At 41.2% G+C, this 17,596-nt stretch overlaps 1 protein-coding gene across 6 annotated transcripts; it reads right to left on the bottom strand.

Moving 5' to 3' along the window:
- Nucleotides 1-735: 735 nt before the first annotated feature.
- nup54 (nucleoporin 54) lies at nucleotides 736-16,999 on the bottom strand. 6 transcript variants are annotated; one of them, XM_023983305.1, is made up of 14 exons: nucleotides 16,913-16,999; nucleotides 13,546-13,629; nucleotides 12,480-12,515; nucleotides 8,852-8,938; nucleotides 8,409-8,564; nucleotides 7,944-8,164; nucleotides 7,480-7,667; nucleotides 7,004-7,200; nucleotides 5,093-5,147; nucleotides 4,885-4,978; nucleotides 4,493-4,600; nucleotides 2,030-2,149; nucleotides 1,522-1,632; nucleotides 736-1,335 (listed from the first exon to the last, which is right to left on the bottom strand). In XM_023983305.1, the coding sequence occupies exons 1-14, from the start codon at nucleotides 16,950-16,952 to the stop codon at nucleotides 1,228-1,230; spliced, it is 1,605 nt and encodes a 534-aa protein (XP_023839073.1). In that variant the 5' UTR covers nucleotides 16,953-16,999; the 3' UTR covers nucleotides 736-1,227. The 6 variants fall into 6 exon arrangements, with proteins under 6 accessions (XP_023839073.1, XP_023839074.1, XP_023839075.1 ...); XM_023983306.2 differs by having other exon boundaries at nucleotides 13,546-13,626; nucleotides 16,913-16,987; XM_023983307.3 differs by lacking the exon at nucleotides 16,913-16,999 and adding an exon at nucleotides 13,799-14,609.
- Between the last annotated feature and the right edge of the window lie 597 nt (nucleotides 17,000-17,596).

The following is a 17,596-nucleotide window of genomic DNA, read 5'->3' as shown; positions in this document are numbered from 1 at the left end:
CACCATAATTTGCAAAAAATTCATAAAAAATCCTACAATGTGATTTTCTGGATTTTTTTTTCTCATTTTGTCTGTCATATTTGAAGTGTACCTATGATGAAAATTACAGGCCTCTCTCATCTTTTTAAGTGGGAGAACTTGCAAAATTGGTGGCTGACTAAATACTTTTTTGCCCCACTGTACTACAAACTGGGAATCTACTTATTCCAATCAATGGACCTATTTCCAGCATCTCAAAAAGGACAGATATTGAGAGCCAATGAGAAAAGATACAACATCATCAGAAAAAAGGACAAGATGGAAAAGATTTTGGGGCATACTTGATTATTCATACAGGCCTCTCTCAATAGGTGACCATAATAATATTATGACCTAAGGAAATATTGATTCTATAGATGAAAACTATACAGCCATTGGCTAGTCATTGTGTAAGTGAGAGACCCAGACAGAACACAGTATATGGATTTGCAAAGCATTCGTTTTAGAAATGGTGCCTATACTTGTGTAACAGATTAAGAATGTACCGGATAAACTCACCCACAGACTAAAATGTTGCCAATGAATCAGATCCTTTTTAGTGTAACAACTGGTTTGTATGTTGTCAAGCGGCATTCATGGGAGACAGAGGACCCTGGTTCAAGCCCAGTCAGAGGCAGATTGAGGGAGGAAACAAAGCTGCTAAGCTAGCACTGACGCCGGTTACACTTGGGTAAGAAAGAGATCCAAACACAGGAGTCATGTTGAAAAAGGCTTCTCAATGACATTTTATTAAACCATGTTGGGCTTGTGTATAATTCTTATTCCATCATATAAAATATTACTAAAGCAATAATAAAAGGCGTATTTATTTACAATGTGTTGAATATCGCACCAAATCATCGAACAGTCACATTTTACTGGCTGTCAACCAGACAGTGTCCACCAGACGGTCTGGCAGTTTTTCTAAGGCGGCCTTGTTCCAGTTTAGATGTTTGGGGGTTTTAGGGGCAGTTTCCAAAACAAAAATGATGCCTAGTCCTGGACTAAAAAGCATTTTTGATTGAGATTCACCATTGAGCCATTAGTCCAGGACAAGGATTAATCTGTGTGAGAAAGCACCTTTGAGTAGGAGACAGACCATAGAAAAGACAGATATATGCCTTGCTAAGAAGAGGCATGTCCCTTTAACGTTTGTCAGCAGTGAGAGAGAGATTCAGGGCCACGTGAGGCCTGGGAAGACCTTTGAGGTCAGCCGAGTCTGTCCAGGAGGCCATGTTCTATCAGTTTGATGTCTTCCACGTCATCTTTGATCACACTGATCAGCTGACTCAGACCCTCCTGCTGCTGCTTTAGGTGCTGTGGAGAGGAGAACGGAGAGACACTCGGTCAGCAATACTGACCAACCACACACTTAGAACTACTGACGGACTAACGGCAGACCACACACATCTGTAAGCAGACAGACAAAACACTTCCATAATTTGCATAATCATATACATGCAGTATGTCTTGCCCATAAAAATATAATTTTAACAGTCTCACCTGTCTGATCTCTCTGAGAAGGTCCCCGTCCACACTATATCGTTCCTCTGAGCGCACCGCCCCAAAGTGGTTCTGCATGCGGATCTGAGACATCAGCTCGTTCAGACGCCCCTAATAGAGCAATAACCATTTCAAGTCAATTTTAGACATGGTCCTCAAATTACATGAGAAATACTGTACATCCAATAAGAAAAGAGCAGGGTCATCAAATCTGAATCAGTGAGAGGCGACAGGTAGCATAGCAGTTAAGAGCATTGGGCCAGTAACAGAAATGTCGCTGAGTTCCCGAGCAGACTAGGTGAAAAATCTGCTGATGTGCCCTTGAGCAAGGCATTTAACCCTAATTGCACCTTTAAGTCGCTTTGGATAAGAGCGTCACCTAAACTACCAAAATGTAAATAGGTAGGGTGTCCAGAGTTGCAGTTAAAAGTCAGCTTTTAGTAGTCACGTAGGGCATAGCGTAGTGCCAGCGTTTGTATGGAATAACCAGATGTTGCAGTGAACTTACCTTGAACTGCGTGGGGGCGTTAAGTTCACACTGGATGGTGTCCAGCTGCACTCTTAGGTGCTCCTCATCCACCTGGATGGCATAGCCACTCTTCCTCTGAATCTCCTGCTTGATCAGCACCTACATACACACACACAGTTTATATACCAATGCTGTCCCCGACTAAAAAAATAAATCTTGGTGTTTTGCTGGTACTATTTAATTTAATGAAGCTGCCAGTTGAGAACTTGTGTGGCGTCTGTTTCTCAAACTAGACACTCTAATGTGGTTGTCCTCCTGCTCAGTTGTGCACCGGGGCCTCCCACTCCATTCGATTCTGGTTAGAGACAGTTTGCGCAATTCTGTGATTTTGAGCCTATAATCAAACCCACAAATGCTGATGCTCCAGATACTCAACTAGTCTAAAGAAGGCCAGATGTATTGCTTCTTTAAATCAGGACAACAGTTTTCAGCTGTGCTAACATAATTGCAAACAGGTTTTCTAATGATCAATTAGCCTTTTAAAATTATAAACTTGGATTAGCTAACAACGTGCCATTGGAACACAGGAGTGATGGTTGCTGATAATGGGCCTCTGTACACCTATGTAGATATTCCATAAAAAAATCTGCCCATTCCAGCTACAATAGTCCTTAACAATATCTACGCTGTATTTCTGATCAATTATGTAATTTTTTATTTGCTTTTCTTTCAAAAACAAGGACATTTCTAAGTGACCCCAAACTTTTGAATGGTAGTATGTATGTATGTATATATATTACATACACGCACGAACGCACACACAAAAGTTTGGATATACCTACTCATTCAAGTTTTTTTAAATTTTATTTTTTTTACTATTTTCTACATTGTAGAATAGTGAAAACATCAAAACTAAGAAAACACATAATGAATCATATAGTAACCAAAGAAAAGTTTAAAAACAAATCAAAATATATTTTAGATTCTTCAAAGTAGCTTTGCACACTCTTGGCTTTGCACTCTTGGCATTCTCTCAGCCAACTTCATGGAATGTATTTCAATTAACTGTTGTGGCTTGTTAAAAGTTCATTTGTGTCATTTCTTTCCTTCTTAATGCATTTCAGCCAATCAGGTGTGTTGTGATAAGGTAGGGGTGGTATACAGAAGATAACCCTATTTGGTAAAAGACCAAGTCCATATTATGGCAAGAACAGCTCAAATAAGCAAAGAGAAATGACAAAGACATGAAGGTCAGTCAATCCGGAAAATTTCAAGAACTTTGACAGTGCGGCACAAAAACCATCAGGCAATATGATGAAACTGGCTCTCATGAGGACCGCCACAGGAAAGGAAGACCCAGAGTTACCTCTGCTGCAGAGGATACGTTCATTCGAGTTACCAGCCTCAGAAATTGCAGCTTAAATAAATGCTTTCGAGTTCAAGTAACAGACACATCTCAACATCAACTGTTCAGAGACTGCGTGAATCAGCCCGTCATGGTTGAATTGCTGCAAAAAAACACTACTAAATAAGAAGAGACTTGCTTGGGCCAAGAAAAACAAGCAATGACATTATACCGGTGGAAATCTGTCCTTTGTTCTGATGATTCCAAATTTGAGATGTTTGATTCCAACCGCCGTGTCTTTGTGAGTCGCAGAGTAGGTGAACAGATGACCTCCGCATGTGTGGTTCCCACCATGAAGCATAGAGGTGGTGTGATGGTGCTTTGCTGGTGACACTGTCAGAAATTTATTTAGAATTAAAGGCACACTTAACCACCATGGCTACCACAGCATTCTGCAGCGATACACCATCGTATCTGGCTTGCGCTTACTGGGACTATCATTTGTTTTTCAACAGGACAATGACCCAACACACCTTCAGGCTGTGTAAAGGCTATTTGACCAAGAAGTAGAGTGATGGAGTGCTGCATCAGATGACCTGGACTCCACAATCACCCGACCTCAACTCAATTGAGATGGTTTGGTTTGGCAGAGGGAAGGAAAAGCAGCCAACAAGTGCTCAGCATATGTGGGAACGCCAAGATTGTAGGAAAAGCATTCCAGGTGAAGCTGGTTGAGAGAATGCCAAGAGAGTGCAAAGCTGTCAAGGCAAAGGGTGGATATTTTGATTTGTTTAACACTTTGGTTACTACATGATTCCATATGTGTTATTTCATAGTTTTGATGTCTTCACTATTATTCTACTGTGTAGAACATTTTAAAATAAAGAACAACCCTTGAATGAGTAGGTGTGTCCAAACTTGTGACTGGTACTGTATATTACTGCTCGACTAAAATAATATTGGTCGACCAACAGCCTAACGACCAAACAATCAACTAATTGGGGTTAGCCCTATTATACACACATAGTTAAATAATTAATTTAATCAAGATAGCTAACTTCATGATATTCTGTCGGCATTCAAAATATTTTCACACACCGCTGTACCAACTGACAACAGCCAGATGACTTGACTTTATTATTATGTATGGCATATACCTGTAGTACTCTGTGAGAGAGATCCATCAGCTTCCTCTTGTATTGAGCGATCTTAGCCACTGTTGTTGCCTGGTTCTTCTGCAGTTCACTGATGTCATTAGAGATGATCTGGTGAAAGACCACAGGAAACGTGTACATAACTACATAGGAGGAACCCACCTACAGCATATAAAGGAGGGTACTGAGAAGCATGTGACGCAGCTCCCCTCCTGTATTGGTCTTAGTAGCCAGATGTGTCTCTCAGTCTCCTTTGCAGTCCTTCAAGCTGGATAAGAACCATCAACCTAAGGTTCTTTATTCATTTTATGGTCCTGCAAATTCCCTATTCCTCTACACTCTTTTATAACACTTCTAGAAGCAGTGCAATTGTAGAGGAAAGCAGCAGGACTCACGTCTACTCTGGACTGGTGCTGTTTGGTCATCTGGTCCTGAATCTTCAGTCTGCGGAGTAGTTCTTTGAAACCAACCATGGGGACGGGGATCAACCTGTACGATTACGAATATCATCAGTTTCATATACAGTTTCAAAATGATCATCTAGCTCAGAAGAATTAATGATAACAACCTTTTAATAACCTTGATTCACATTAAACAACTTACTTGTCCGCATCAGGGTTATCCACCTTTGCCTGTTCCCAAATGATGGGATCCACACCTGAAAACAAGCAACAAAACTCTGAGTCATATACAACAGTCACATTCTTAGTGCTACATGTGGACCAAATAGTCCATACGCTGTTATTTCAATAAACCATTAAATGAAACCAAACTGAAATCCATGAAGCCACAGCTGTTGTACAATAGACATCTGGTTATCTAAAAGACATGGCCTTGTTCCCATGCTCAGACGTTGCATGCATCAACCAATGGTTGCGTGTCAGATCATTGACTGTGTCGTCGGGCACCAGATTGCTATAACATGATGTGCTTAAGCTGATATGGAAAATACCTATTCAGGCCTAAAATCTGGCATGCATCAGCAACGTCTGAGCCGGGGAACAAGACCATGCTCTCAACAAAATGACTCAGTTAACTTCTTATGGCTGCAGTGGCAGTATTGAGTAGCTTGGATGAAAGGTGCACAGAGGTGCCCAGAGTAAACGGCCTGCTCCTCAGTCATAGTTGCTAATATATGCATATTATTATTAGTATTGGATAGAAAACACTCAGAATTTTCTAAAACTGTTTGAATTATGTCTGTGAGTATAACAGAACTCATAGGGCAGGCAAAAACCCGTGAAACAATCCAAACAGGAAGTGGACATTTCTGAGCCTGGTGGATTTTCAACCAAGCTCCCATTGAAATCCCAGCGAGATATGGATGAGTTTTCACTTCCTACGGCTTCCACTAGATGTCAACAGTCTGTAGAACTTTGTCTGATGCCTCTACTGTGAAGGGGGGCCGAATGAGAGAGGAATTAGTCAAGTCTGCCATGATCTGACCATGCACGTTCACATAAGAGGGAGCTCTGTTCCATCGCTCATCTGAAGTCAATGTAATTCTCCGGTTGGAACGTTATTCAAGATTTATGTTAACATTCTAAAGATTGATTCAATACATCATTTGACATGTTTCTACTGACTGTTACGGAACTTTTGGACATTTCGTCACGTTTTAGTGAACGCGCTGTGACTTTGGAATTGTTTACCAAACGCGCTAACCAAAGTAGCTAATTGGAAATAAATAACGGACATTATCGAACAAATCAAGCATTTATTGTGGACCTGGGATTCCTGGGAGTGCATTCTGATGAAGATCATCAAAGGTAAGGAAACATTTATCATGTCATTTCTGATTTCTGTTGACTCCAACATGGCGGCTAATTTGACTTGTTCTGAGCGCCGTCTCAGATTATTGCATGGTTTGCTTTTTCCGTAAAGTTTTTTTGAAATCTGACACAGCGGTTGCATTAAGGAGAGGTATATCTATAATTCCATGTGTATAACTTGTATTATCATCTACATTTATGATGAGTATTTCTGTTGAATAGATGTGGCTATGCACTATCACTGGATGTTTTTGGAACTAGTGAACGTAACACGCCAATGTAAACTTTTATATAAACTTTATCAAACAAAACATACATGTATTGTGTAACATGAAGGCCTATGAGTGTCATCTGATGAAGATCATCAAAGGTTAGTGATTCATTTTATCTGTATTTGTGCTTTTTGTGACTGCTATCTTTGGCTGGAAAAATGGCTGTGCTTATTCTGTGGCTTGGTGGTGACCTAACATAATCGTTTGTGGTGCTTTCGCTGAAAAGCATATTTTTAATCAGACACTTTGGTGGGATTAACAACAAGATTACCTTTAAATTGGTATAAGACACATGTCTGAGGAATTTTATTTATGAGATTTCTGTTGTTTTGAATTTGGCGCCCTGCACTTTCACTGGCTGTTGTCATATCATCCCGTTACCAGGATTGCAGCCATAAGAAGTTAACTTAGTTGAGATGGAGGTGAGAGAAGAGAGAGTATGGGGAAGACACACACACAACCAAACTTACCTGCTGGTGCATTCGCCAGCAGCTGTTTGAGCTGTGCTGGTGAGAGCTCAGTGCGTGTAACAGACATGAAAACTGCTAGCTGTGTGAGCTGGGCCTTGGTGTTAGCCTGCTCTACATAGCTGTACAGTGTTGTAGCTGGGATCCTCTTAGATGTGCCGTTAGGAGAACGCTCCACCACATAGATCACCACCTCCGTCCTAAAAAGAGAGAAAGACAGGCATTCAGTGTTACATGGTCTACTTACAGGGCTTCTAAATGTTCACTAATTTGAAAAACAAGAAAATGGCAGCCCTGCCACTTGGTTTGCTATCAAAGTGAGTATTTGGGCTGGAGAAATGTATTCCTGTTAATAGGTTCACAGATTGAACAATGACTAACAGATCATGAGGTCAACGTGATAGACAACCATACTACATAAAGTATATTCTCTGTTGTGTACCCATAGACTGTGTCTGGTAGTGTCTACTACTACTCACTGGTCATCAGGCAGGGCTTTGACTCCCTCTACGTTGACGGTGAGAGTCTGGTTCCCTCCCAGCACCTTGTGTAGAGACTCAACCAGCTGCTGCTGTTGGCTACGGACATCAGCCTCCTTCTTATTGAAGGCCAGGACAACCAGACCATCCTCATCCTTACTGCCTGGGATACAGCTGTAGCCCACCGCCTTGCAGACACAAACAGATATGATAAACTAGCAGTTTGTGACCTTTGTATTCTCTAGATAGAACTTTGGTGGTCTCTCTTATGCCGACATATTTGTGACAGTTAATTGAACTCCAAAGCACTGGTCTACACCACTGCAGTTACCTGAAGACGGTAAAAAGGAATAGTACAACAAACCTCGTCAACATGTGAAAACTAGTTTAAGATTAAAACAGCAATTTGCTTTATTAAAATAGAAAAACACTTAATGTCAAAATATGCTGATAGGAGGCATTACCTTGAACCTGCAGAAAGGGTTCTCCTGTGTGAAATCTACAGGGGGGAGTTGGTTGTTGAAGTAGCCCTTGCCTGTTCCCCAGAAGGCCTGGAGCTGATTCCACTTGGCCAAGATGGCATCTCTCTCGTCCCCAAGCAGGGTGGGGGCAGACAGGGCGTTAGCTGTGTGGACGAGCTGATTAGACTGGGCTGGGGCCTGGGCCTGCTGCCCAAAAAAGCTTCCTATATAGCGCAACACAAAAGAAAACTTAGGTATCCTAGCAAATCATAACTTGTTTGGTTTACATACACCAGGGGACAATCGCAATAGTCTTTCCTTAATTCCTCCTTGCGTTCTCTCCTCGTCTCCGTCTCAAATCGTTGGATCTTCTGTTCCCTCTAAGGTTAAGGAAGCGAGGAGAGGACCCTAGAAATTGAGGAAGGACTTTTGAGATTCACCCCTGCTCTTAGCCAGAGGAACACTTACCTTGCTGTTGCTGCTGTGGCTGGATATTGAAGCCACCAAATCCACCTCCTAGAGTTGTCCCCAGACCTGTTCCAAACCCAGCTGCAGCAGTAGTGCCAGTGCCCAGCCCAGAGGAGAACCCAAATCCCTTATTCTGGGTATTACCAAACAGTCCTCCTAGAAGGAGAAATAATTATATCAATAAAACCATTAAATGGAAAATATAAGGATTTGTTGAGTATTTTGGCATAGAATCTTAGGTTAGGGTTATAGTGTGTTGGTAATCTAAGAATGGAATGCTAGTATCGGGAGAGGCTATGGCAAGGAGATAACATGTTATGGTAGTGCACCATCTAGTAGTTGCCATGCAGAATAGCAGGAGCAAGCAGAGTGGGACAAGGCCGTTCCTGCCCTGGCTCTCTGTCTGTACCCAGCCCTGCCCCAGCGAGTTCCATATTCCTGACCTGTTGTGCTTGCAGGAGTGGCGAAGCTGAAAGTTGACCCAGGCGCAGCAGCGGATGTAGTGGTCGTCCCAAAACCCCCAAAAGCACCTGAGCAAGACAAACCAGACCATCAGAGAGAGGTAAGAGAGCATGGATGAATGGATGGATAATGGAAAGAAAGATGAGGGAGGGCGTAGAGATTAGGGTTGCAAAGAGTCAGGAACTTTCCGGAAATTTCCATGGGAAGTTAAGCCCGGAAATGTTGCTTACATTCATCAAAAAAGTTTGCTTATAACAGTGAACCTTTTTTGTGGAATACACACAAGGCAATTCGAGGTCTTGTGGCATATTTTGGTTAAACTATCCCCAATTCAATGGAATTGCACCCCTCTGCATGCACAGTGCGTTCTTCCATCACATGTACAGCTGATTCTCAAGATCTTGCACACTAATGAGATACTATTGAGCCAACACTACTATACTGTCTGAGCCAAGGACTACATACTTTCTGGTAAGTTTTGATTACAATACTGGGTGGGGTGAATGTATTTTATATAACATACATTATTTTATATGACATACATTATTTTTTGTTAACTAGTAACCTACAGCAACGTGTGTTTAAATCATTTCTAACTTGTTAACAATTTCTGCTAGTTAGGATTTGCTACCATGTGGGTTTTTAGCTTGCTTGAGCCTGCTAACTGAGTGTTAATTCACCTGTTTCCATACATGTTTCATTTTATAACATTTATCTTACAAAGGAGTTGTTTAATCTAACTGCTTAACTATTTATCTGTACATGGAATTGTATATATATATATATATATTTTTTTTTTTATCTAATCTTTACAGGAAAATGACACGGGCACTATCTGATGTGTGGAGATATTTCACTGCAACTAATGCAGAAGGAAAAGCTGTTTACATTTGCAAATACTGTGCCAAATCATATGTGAAGAATGCTACAAAGATGCAGAATCATCTGGCCAAGTGCAAAAAGTTCCCTCAGGGCTCACAAAAAGCAACCTCTGACAAAAGTCCCTCTACTTCTATTCGAGGTGAAAATTATGCATCAGACACCTTATCGATAGCAACAGCTCATGGTCCTCCTGGAATCAGAAGTTTTTTTTGACTCAATGGAGGAATGTAGTCAGAGAAATGCTGATGAATGTTTTGCTCGAGTTGTGTATGCAACTGGTTCACCTCTGATGCTCACAGGCAATGTGTATTGGAAGAGATTTCTGAACGTTCTTCGCCCAGCATACAACCCTCCAACCAGACATGCTTTATCTACTAATTTGCTGGATGCAGAGCTAAACAGAGTTCAAATGAAGGTCAAGCAAATTATAGAAAAAGCAGACTGTATTGCAATCATCTCTGATGGGTGGTCGAATGTTCGTGGGCAAGGAATAATTAACTACGTCATCTCCACCCCTCAACCAGTATTCTACAAGAGCACAGACACAAGGGACAACAGACACACCGGTCTCTACATTGCAGATGAGCTGAAGGCAGTCATCAATGACCTTGGTCCACAGAAGGTATATGCTGCGAACATGACGGCTGCTTGGTCTAAAGTGGACGAGTCCTACCCTCACATCACACCTAATGGCTGTGCTGCTCATGCATTGAATCAGCTCCTCAAGGACGTCATGGCACTGAAAACAATGGATAAACTCTACAAGAGAGCCAAGGAAATTGTTAGGTATGTGAAGGATCATCAAGTTATAGCAGCAATCTACCTCACCAAGCAAAGTGAGAAGAGCACCACATTCAAGCTGCCCAGCAACACCCGTTGGGGTGGTGTTGTCATCATGTTTGACAGTCTCCTGGAGGGGAAGGAGTCTCCAAGAAATGGCCATATCACAATCTGCCGATATGGACAGCCCCATCAAGAGGATCCTCCTAGATTATGTATTTTGGGAGAGAGTGGCAAGTAGCCTGAAACCTATAGCAGTAGCCATTGCACGAATTGAGGGAGACAATGCCATCCTGTCTGATGTTCAGACTCTGCTTGCAGATGTAAGAGAAGAAATCTGTACTGCCCTGCCCACTTCAGTGTTGCTCCAAGCAGAGGAAACTGCCGTTTTGAAATACATCAAAAAGTGTGAAGACTTCTGCCTGAAGCCCATACATGCCGCAGCGTACATGTTGGACCTCAAATATGCTGGCAAGAACATACTGTCTGGAGCAGAGATCAACAAGGCCTATGGTGTCATCACTACCTTGTCTCGCCAACATGGCCTGGATGAGGGCAAGGTTCTTGGTAGTCTGGCGAAGTACACATCCAAGCAAGGGATTTGGGATGGAGACGTAATATGGCAGTTGTGCCAACATATCTCCTCAGCCACCTGGTGGAAGGGACTTTGTGGATCTGAGGCTCTTTCCCCTGTTTCCTCCATCATCCTCCAAATCCCACCAACATCAGCCACCTCAGAGCGCAACTGGTCCTTGTTTGGGAACACACACATCAAAGCACGCAACAGACTGACCAATACAACGGTTGAAAAATTGGTGGCAAATTGAGGCTTTTTGAGCTTGACAATGAGCCATCCCCAACAAGGTTGGAAAGTTGAAAATGAAGATGAGGCCTCAGAATCTGATGTTCAAGAGGTGGACATTGAGGAGGTCCAGGGAGAAGACATGGAAGCCTGCGAGGAAGACAACCAAAGCTTTAGTTTCTAGACTATCATTTTACAGATGTATGTTGAAAACGTTTTTGGGAGATGCGATGGATCATTGGTGATCATTCAAAATTCCCTTTTGTTGTTCAGTGAACTCGTCCCATGTTTAGAGTCAACTCATTTAATTAAAGTTCAATTCATAACTAAATATTTTTTTTAATTTCTATTGGAAGGATTTAATCATTTGCAACTATGTCTACTTATGATAAGGTAAAAAGTTTATATGATATGGTAAATATATCCAATGCAAAAAACATCTACATTTAAATGGTATTAATATTAATTTGAATATATTCCCATTAATTCCCATATATCCCATGTAAAGTTTCCACCTCTAAATATTCCCCAAAATGTGCAACCCTAGAAGAGATCAATTGATTTCTCTAAGGGAGGGGGTCCCTAATGCTTTTTTAGAGTGGAGAAGATAAATACTCTAGAGAAATAACACAGAACATGTCATGTGCCTGCCGGGCAATCAGTGGCCTAACAGATTCAGGAAAATGCGATAAGAAACACATAACATATTCCACAAAAATAATCTAGCACGCCTTTCCCAACTCCGTAATCAGAGCCCACCAGTTTGACACAGGGACTGTGCTAACAAAGGCTGTTGTAGCGGATAGCGGATGTATCCAAAACAGGCAACATGCAAAACATCTTTAGATGAGCATTTAACATATGCATAGGGTGAGATGGAGATATACAAAAACACCATACCAAAATAATACACAGTCGTGTAGGGATAAATGGAAAGTACAAATGTGTGCTGTAGACATACTAGACGGATTGACTGATTGATAGATTAATATAAAAAAGGCATCTACCTGCGCTAGCCAGGCTATTACCAAAATTGAACACAGTGGCTGCTGTGGTAGCTGCACCAAAGCCCCCAACATTAAAGCTGATTGCAGCCGCATTGGGAGCTGCTGCATTTAATCCAAACCCCCCAGAACTAAACCCACCAGACGTGGTGCTCCCGGCTCCCAGCCCCCCAAATCCTTTAGCCAGCAGGCAGGCAGGCAGCGAGAGAGAGAGAGAGAGAGAAGGGTGCAGAGGAGGGTTAGTGTAGAGAAGAGCACCGCGACAGTCCCACAGTGGGATAAAAGCTTCAAACACATTGTATGTACAAGAGCACGCCTGGTAGCGTCATAACAGTGATGTTTTCAGTTGAAGGAATTACTAACAGCCACAAATTAACAGCCACAAACCTCAACTCCCTGCTCTGTTAGTCAGTTAATTAATAAGATACTACTAGTATTATGCTGAATACACTGGTGTAGTTGGATGGTTATTTAGTAGTAACCACATTTCACACTTATGTGGTAGGCTGGTAGCCTGGGTGCCAGTCTGTTTCTACTCTCTTGCCAACTCCTATAGTTTCGGAAATCCCAGACCTAGGGCAGCAACAGCACTAGGTCTGGGAAACATGACAGATTCTCTTGGCAACTTCGAAAAAGAAAAGATCCTGGGGAGTTCTCTTCAAACAGACAACTCTCCCAACAAATCACGAGTTTGGGTAGGCAAGGCTTAAAATGTAGGCAGGAATTGTGCTCATGAAAAACTTACCATAGGCAGACATGCCAGAACGTCGCGATTCTATACCTAAGTTTGCAGGCAAAACCTTTGCAGTGGTTTCAGTGTAGGTAGTTGAGGCAAACTAGTAAAAAGCACTCATTTAAAAAACCTCTATGATCTTCATCTTGCTAGCTACTATTGTGTGTCCAGGAGACGTTTACGCTAGGGCAACAAGCAGATAAAGCAGTTATATAAGCCGAATGTCCCAACTCTCCCCTTTCCTCTATTCCAAACTGACTTTGTATATGTACAGACATGTTAAGCTGGAAGGCAACCAGTCTGTCTAAAAAGACTAAACTATTTATGTAATTGTCATGCTATGTTTGGTTTGCCAATGAAGTAAGCAAGAGAACAAACAGATCTGGTACAAGGCTAGTTGGCTGGTTAGTTATCAAAGTCGGCGTAGCTGTGTCAAACACTGATGTAGTGGACAGTGGAGTGTCCCAGTCTTACCTGTGGTGGTGGTGCCAAAGCCGCCGAAGCCAGCGGGGGCCGCAGCAGTGGTGGTGGTCCCGAAACCAGGGGCTGCAAGACCTGCTATAGCCAGGAAGAAAATGATTTAAGTCTTTACAATGGGGAAGAACCACAACAAACTCATCAGGGAGAGGAGAGAAAGAGCAGGATGAGACAGTGCAGTTTAAAATGCCCCTTCACCTCCATGAATCAGTGAAAGTCTGTGGGGCCAGGGCCATTGCATTGTACTTACTGCTGCTGAGTCCGAATATTTCAGTCATCCTTTGCTTTGCCAGAATTCTGTTCCCTTTCACCACTCATGTATTCACAGAGGCCCAATCAAAGATGCAAGACAGTCCCCAGGGCCTAAACAGTGGTATTAGAATACTGCCAGTGAACCTTGTCTCATCATTCTTGCCAACTAGACGAGGGAAATTATTTATCATGCTCCACCACATCTCTCAAGGTCCTGTTCATGTTTAATCATCAAGTCTTTTGTGGGGTGCTGGCAGAGTGATCTGCTTTATTTGCAATCATAAAGGTCCTTAATTGCTAGACTACAAAAAGTAGATCTTTGTTGGATAAAGCAACCTCATTTATTCAGCATTGGAAATTGCAGCATAAGCATGCTATTGCTCCTACGGACTGTGCTGAACTTGGTTGAGCTACTGTTTACTCAGCCTGGGATTATTTGAGAAACCTCTACACCGGTCTACATTCTCAAGCAAGTAGCCTAGCTAGTTAGCAGATTACTCGTATTCTTCTGAGTGATGAGAATGCATTTTGGGGAATGGGGAAGCTGCTGTGCCTTGAAAATGAGCATATTTACTACCAAATCCCGATGAGGCACTGGTGGTGTGCTGTTGTTTTGGCAGCAAATGAACCAAATTAAAATACGTTAGTGTCTTGACCAACAACAAAATATGTAGTCAGACAGTGGAATGTTATGAGGATGGATGAAGAAGTGGATAAAGTTGATGCCGCCATGGGCAACTGCATCCCTGATAGAGGTCGACCGATTAATCAGAATGGCCGATTAATTAGGGCCGATTTCACGTTTTCATAACAATCGTAAATCGGTATTTTTTTACACCTTTATTTAGTCAGTTAAGAACACATTCTTATTTTCAATGACGGCCTAGGAACGGTGGGTTAACTGCCTTGTTCAGGGGCAGAACGACATATTTTTACCATGTCAGCTCAGGGATTCAATCTTGCAACCTTACGGTTAACTAGTCCAACGCTCTAACCACTTGCCTCACGAGGAGCTTGCCTGTTACATGAATGCAGTAAGAAGCCAAGGTAAGTTGCTAGCTAGCATTAAACTTATCTTATAAAAAACAATCAATCAATCATAATCATTAGTTATAACTACATATGGTTGATGATATTACTAGTTTATCTAGCGTGTCCTGCGTTGCATTTAATCTATGCGGTGTGCATTCGCGAAAAAGGACTGCCGTTGCTCCAACGTGTACCTAACCATAAACATCAATGCCTTTCTTAAAATCAATACACAGAAGTATATATTTTTAAACCTGCATATTTAGCTAAAAGAAATCCAGGATAGCAGGCAATATTAACCAGGTGAAATTGTGTCACTTCTCTTGTGTTCATTGCACGCAGAGTCAGGGTATATGCAACAGTTTGGGCCGCCTGGCTCATTGCGAACTAATTTGCCAGAATTTTACGTAATTATGACATAACATTGAAGGTTGTGCAATGTAACAGGAATGCTGTTTTTCGGTCGACCTCTAATTTGTACCTTGTCAGCTCGGGGATTCGAACTTGCAACCTTTCGGTTACTAGTCCAACGCTCTAACCAATGGGCTACCCTGCCACCCCAATACTAAATTACCTATTAGAACATCCAATAGTCAAAGGTATATGAAATACAAATGGTATAGAGAGGAAAAAGTCCTATAATAACTACAACCTAATACTTCTTACCTGGGAATATTGAAGAAAGGAACCACCAGCTTTCATATGTTCTGAGCAAGGAACTTAAACGTTAGCTTTTTTACATGGCACATACTGCACTTTTACTTTCATCTCCAACACTTTGTTTTTGCTTTATTTAAACCAAATTGAACATGTTTCATTATTTATTTGAGACTAAATAGATTTTATTGAAGTATTATATTAAGTTAAAATAAAAGTGTTCATTCAGTATTGTTGTAATTGTCATTATTACAAATATATATATAAAAATCAGCCGATTACATTTAATTAATCAGTATCGGCTTTTTTTTGGTCCTCTAATAATTGGTATCGGTGTTGAAATATCATAATCAGTAGACCTCTAGTGAATACTCATCATAGGAATGGAACACCCTGGATATAAAACGTGTTTTTAACGCATATTTAATAGCGAGGGACACAATCAACCCGAGAGATGATGGAAATGCCTCTGATGTTAAAAATATATATACAAAATATAAAAAAGCGTGAATCGAAATATTTTACAGGTAGGGAATCTTTCGGCAACTAGCCATCTAACATTAAAAGTCAGTCAACATGTTAATTTAAATGGCTAGTTGGGAGACGAATATAAATTATCCGTGCCATTTGAGAAAATCCTGCAAAATTAGTACAAAACCAAAGATATTGATACGTTTTATGCAATTGATCTTGTGTCATTGTGTTGACTATACACTTTTAAACTAACATCACCAATCTGAAGGAAAAATTGTGTAATTCCCGCCAATTTGATGTGGTCAATACGCCAATTTGTGTAATGTAGGAACACAATCATAACATCATGGAAAGAAGCATATGGTAAAATAATTCAATATCCTAATTTAGGATAATAGTAAATTAAGCAAACTCAGATGTTATCACATTGCTATATTCCTCTCTAGTTTAACCAATTAGAGATTAAAAAAAAAAGTATCCAAACACAATTTAACCAGGCGATCTAAACTAGAACGTCTATGCGGAAGGATGAATGTTTGATGTCCTTACACTTGCTCGTCCGCAACATAAGGGATTCAACAGAATGTTGCTGACGACTAGGTAGCTAGTGTAGTTAGTTAGCTTCGCTAGTTAACTATATTAGAAAGCTTACAACTGGCAGTTTAAATAGCAAGCGGACTTAAATCGATGATCCTCCTGTGAGAATAGTTCATACAAGCTGACTAGATAGCTAGTTTACTAGAATGTTCATACACTAGCTAAATACTTCGTTAGCTAACCTTAACTGGCTTGACCTGCAGTCAAGGCCGCTTTTCTTACTTTTGTGGTTTCGTTAGCTGTGGCGTACGTAAATGAAATCATAGCCATCCGTCCATCACAATATCTGCTGTTGGTAGTAATGTAAAGTGCTTTCTAATAAATTCGATATCAATAGATGGAAATATCTCCTTACTTGCGGGGTTGGTGGCAGCGCCGCCAAAGTTGAACGCCATGATTACTCCTGTTCACAGCAAATTGAGTCCGTGCAGGAAGTGTCGTTTGATTGTATAGTTCCGCGAAATAATTTCTTCTTCTTCCTTTATTAGGTTTAATGGTGGTTGGCATCCAATAAATGTTGCATTACCGCCACCTACTAGACTGGAGTATAACTCCTTTATAATTTTGCTTGAAAAAAATGTAACAAATAAACAAATACCCCACTATCTAACACTACACTCACATAAAAAAACAGCATACTCCAATGTTTAAATATATTTAGTCCTACTTCAGGCCAACAGCCTGAAAGGATGGGACACCACCACTTAACACACCCTGTAACACTTCTGATGTTCAGTCTTGCACACCCAAATACCTCTCTGCATCTGCCACCACAACCTTAATTTTCTGTGACTTACATTCCATCCCTGCAGTACAGTTCATAACCATTGCTATAAATGCTAACTGAAACATATATCACTTGTTGGTTTATCCCTCTGTATTGGTACAGATCTACTACTCACACCTACTACTACTTTCTTCACTGCCTCAGCATATGACAGTGGTGGGCCGTCAGGGCCAGCAAGGCCTTCTCTGCTGGCCTAAACATCATCAGAATAAAAAAAAAAATTAAATATATTTTCCCACAAATATGTATTAA

The sequence above is a fragment of the Salvelinus sp. IW2-2015 genome, linkage group LG4q.1:29 (genome assembly GCF_002910315.2).
Source record: "Salvelinus sp. IW2-2015 linkage group LG4q.1:29, ASM291031v2, whole genome shotgun sequence".
NCBI lineage: Eukaryota > Metazoa > Chordata > Actinopteri > Salmoniformes > Salmonidae > Salvelinus > Salvelinus sp. IW2-2015.
Note: the sequence above shows the minus strand (reverse complement) of the source record. Positions and strands in the feature narration are given on the sequence as shown.

Bases quoted from the DNA above. Each gene is read 5' to 3' on its own strand.
- nup54 (XM_023983305.1), bottom strand. From the start codon at position 16,952: ATGGCGTTCAACTTTGGCGGCGCTGCCACCAACCCCGCAA. The intron at 8,165-8,408 runs GTAAGTGTTCCT...TGCGCTATATAG, and splicing joins GCCACAGCAGCAACAGCAAG to GAAGCTTTTTTGGGCAGCAG. The intron at 7,201-7,479 runs GTGAGTAGTAGT...CTCTCTTTTTAG, and splicing joins AAAGCCCTGCCTGATGACCA to GACGGAGGTGGTGATCTATG.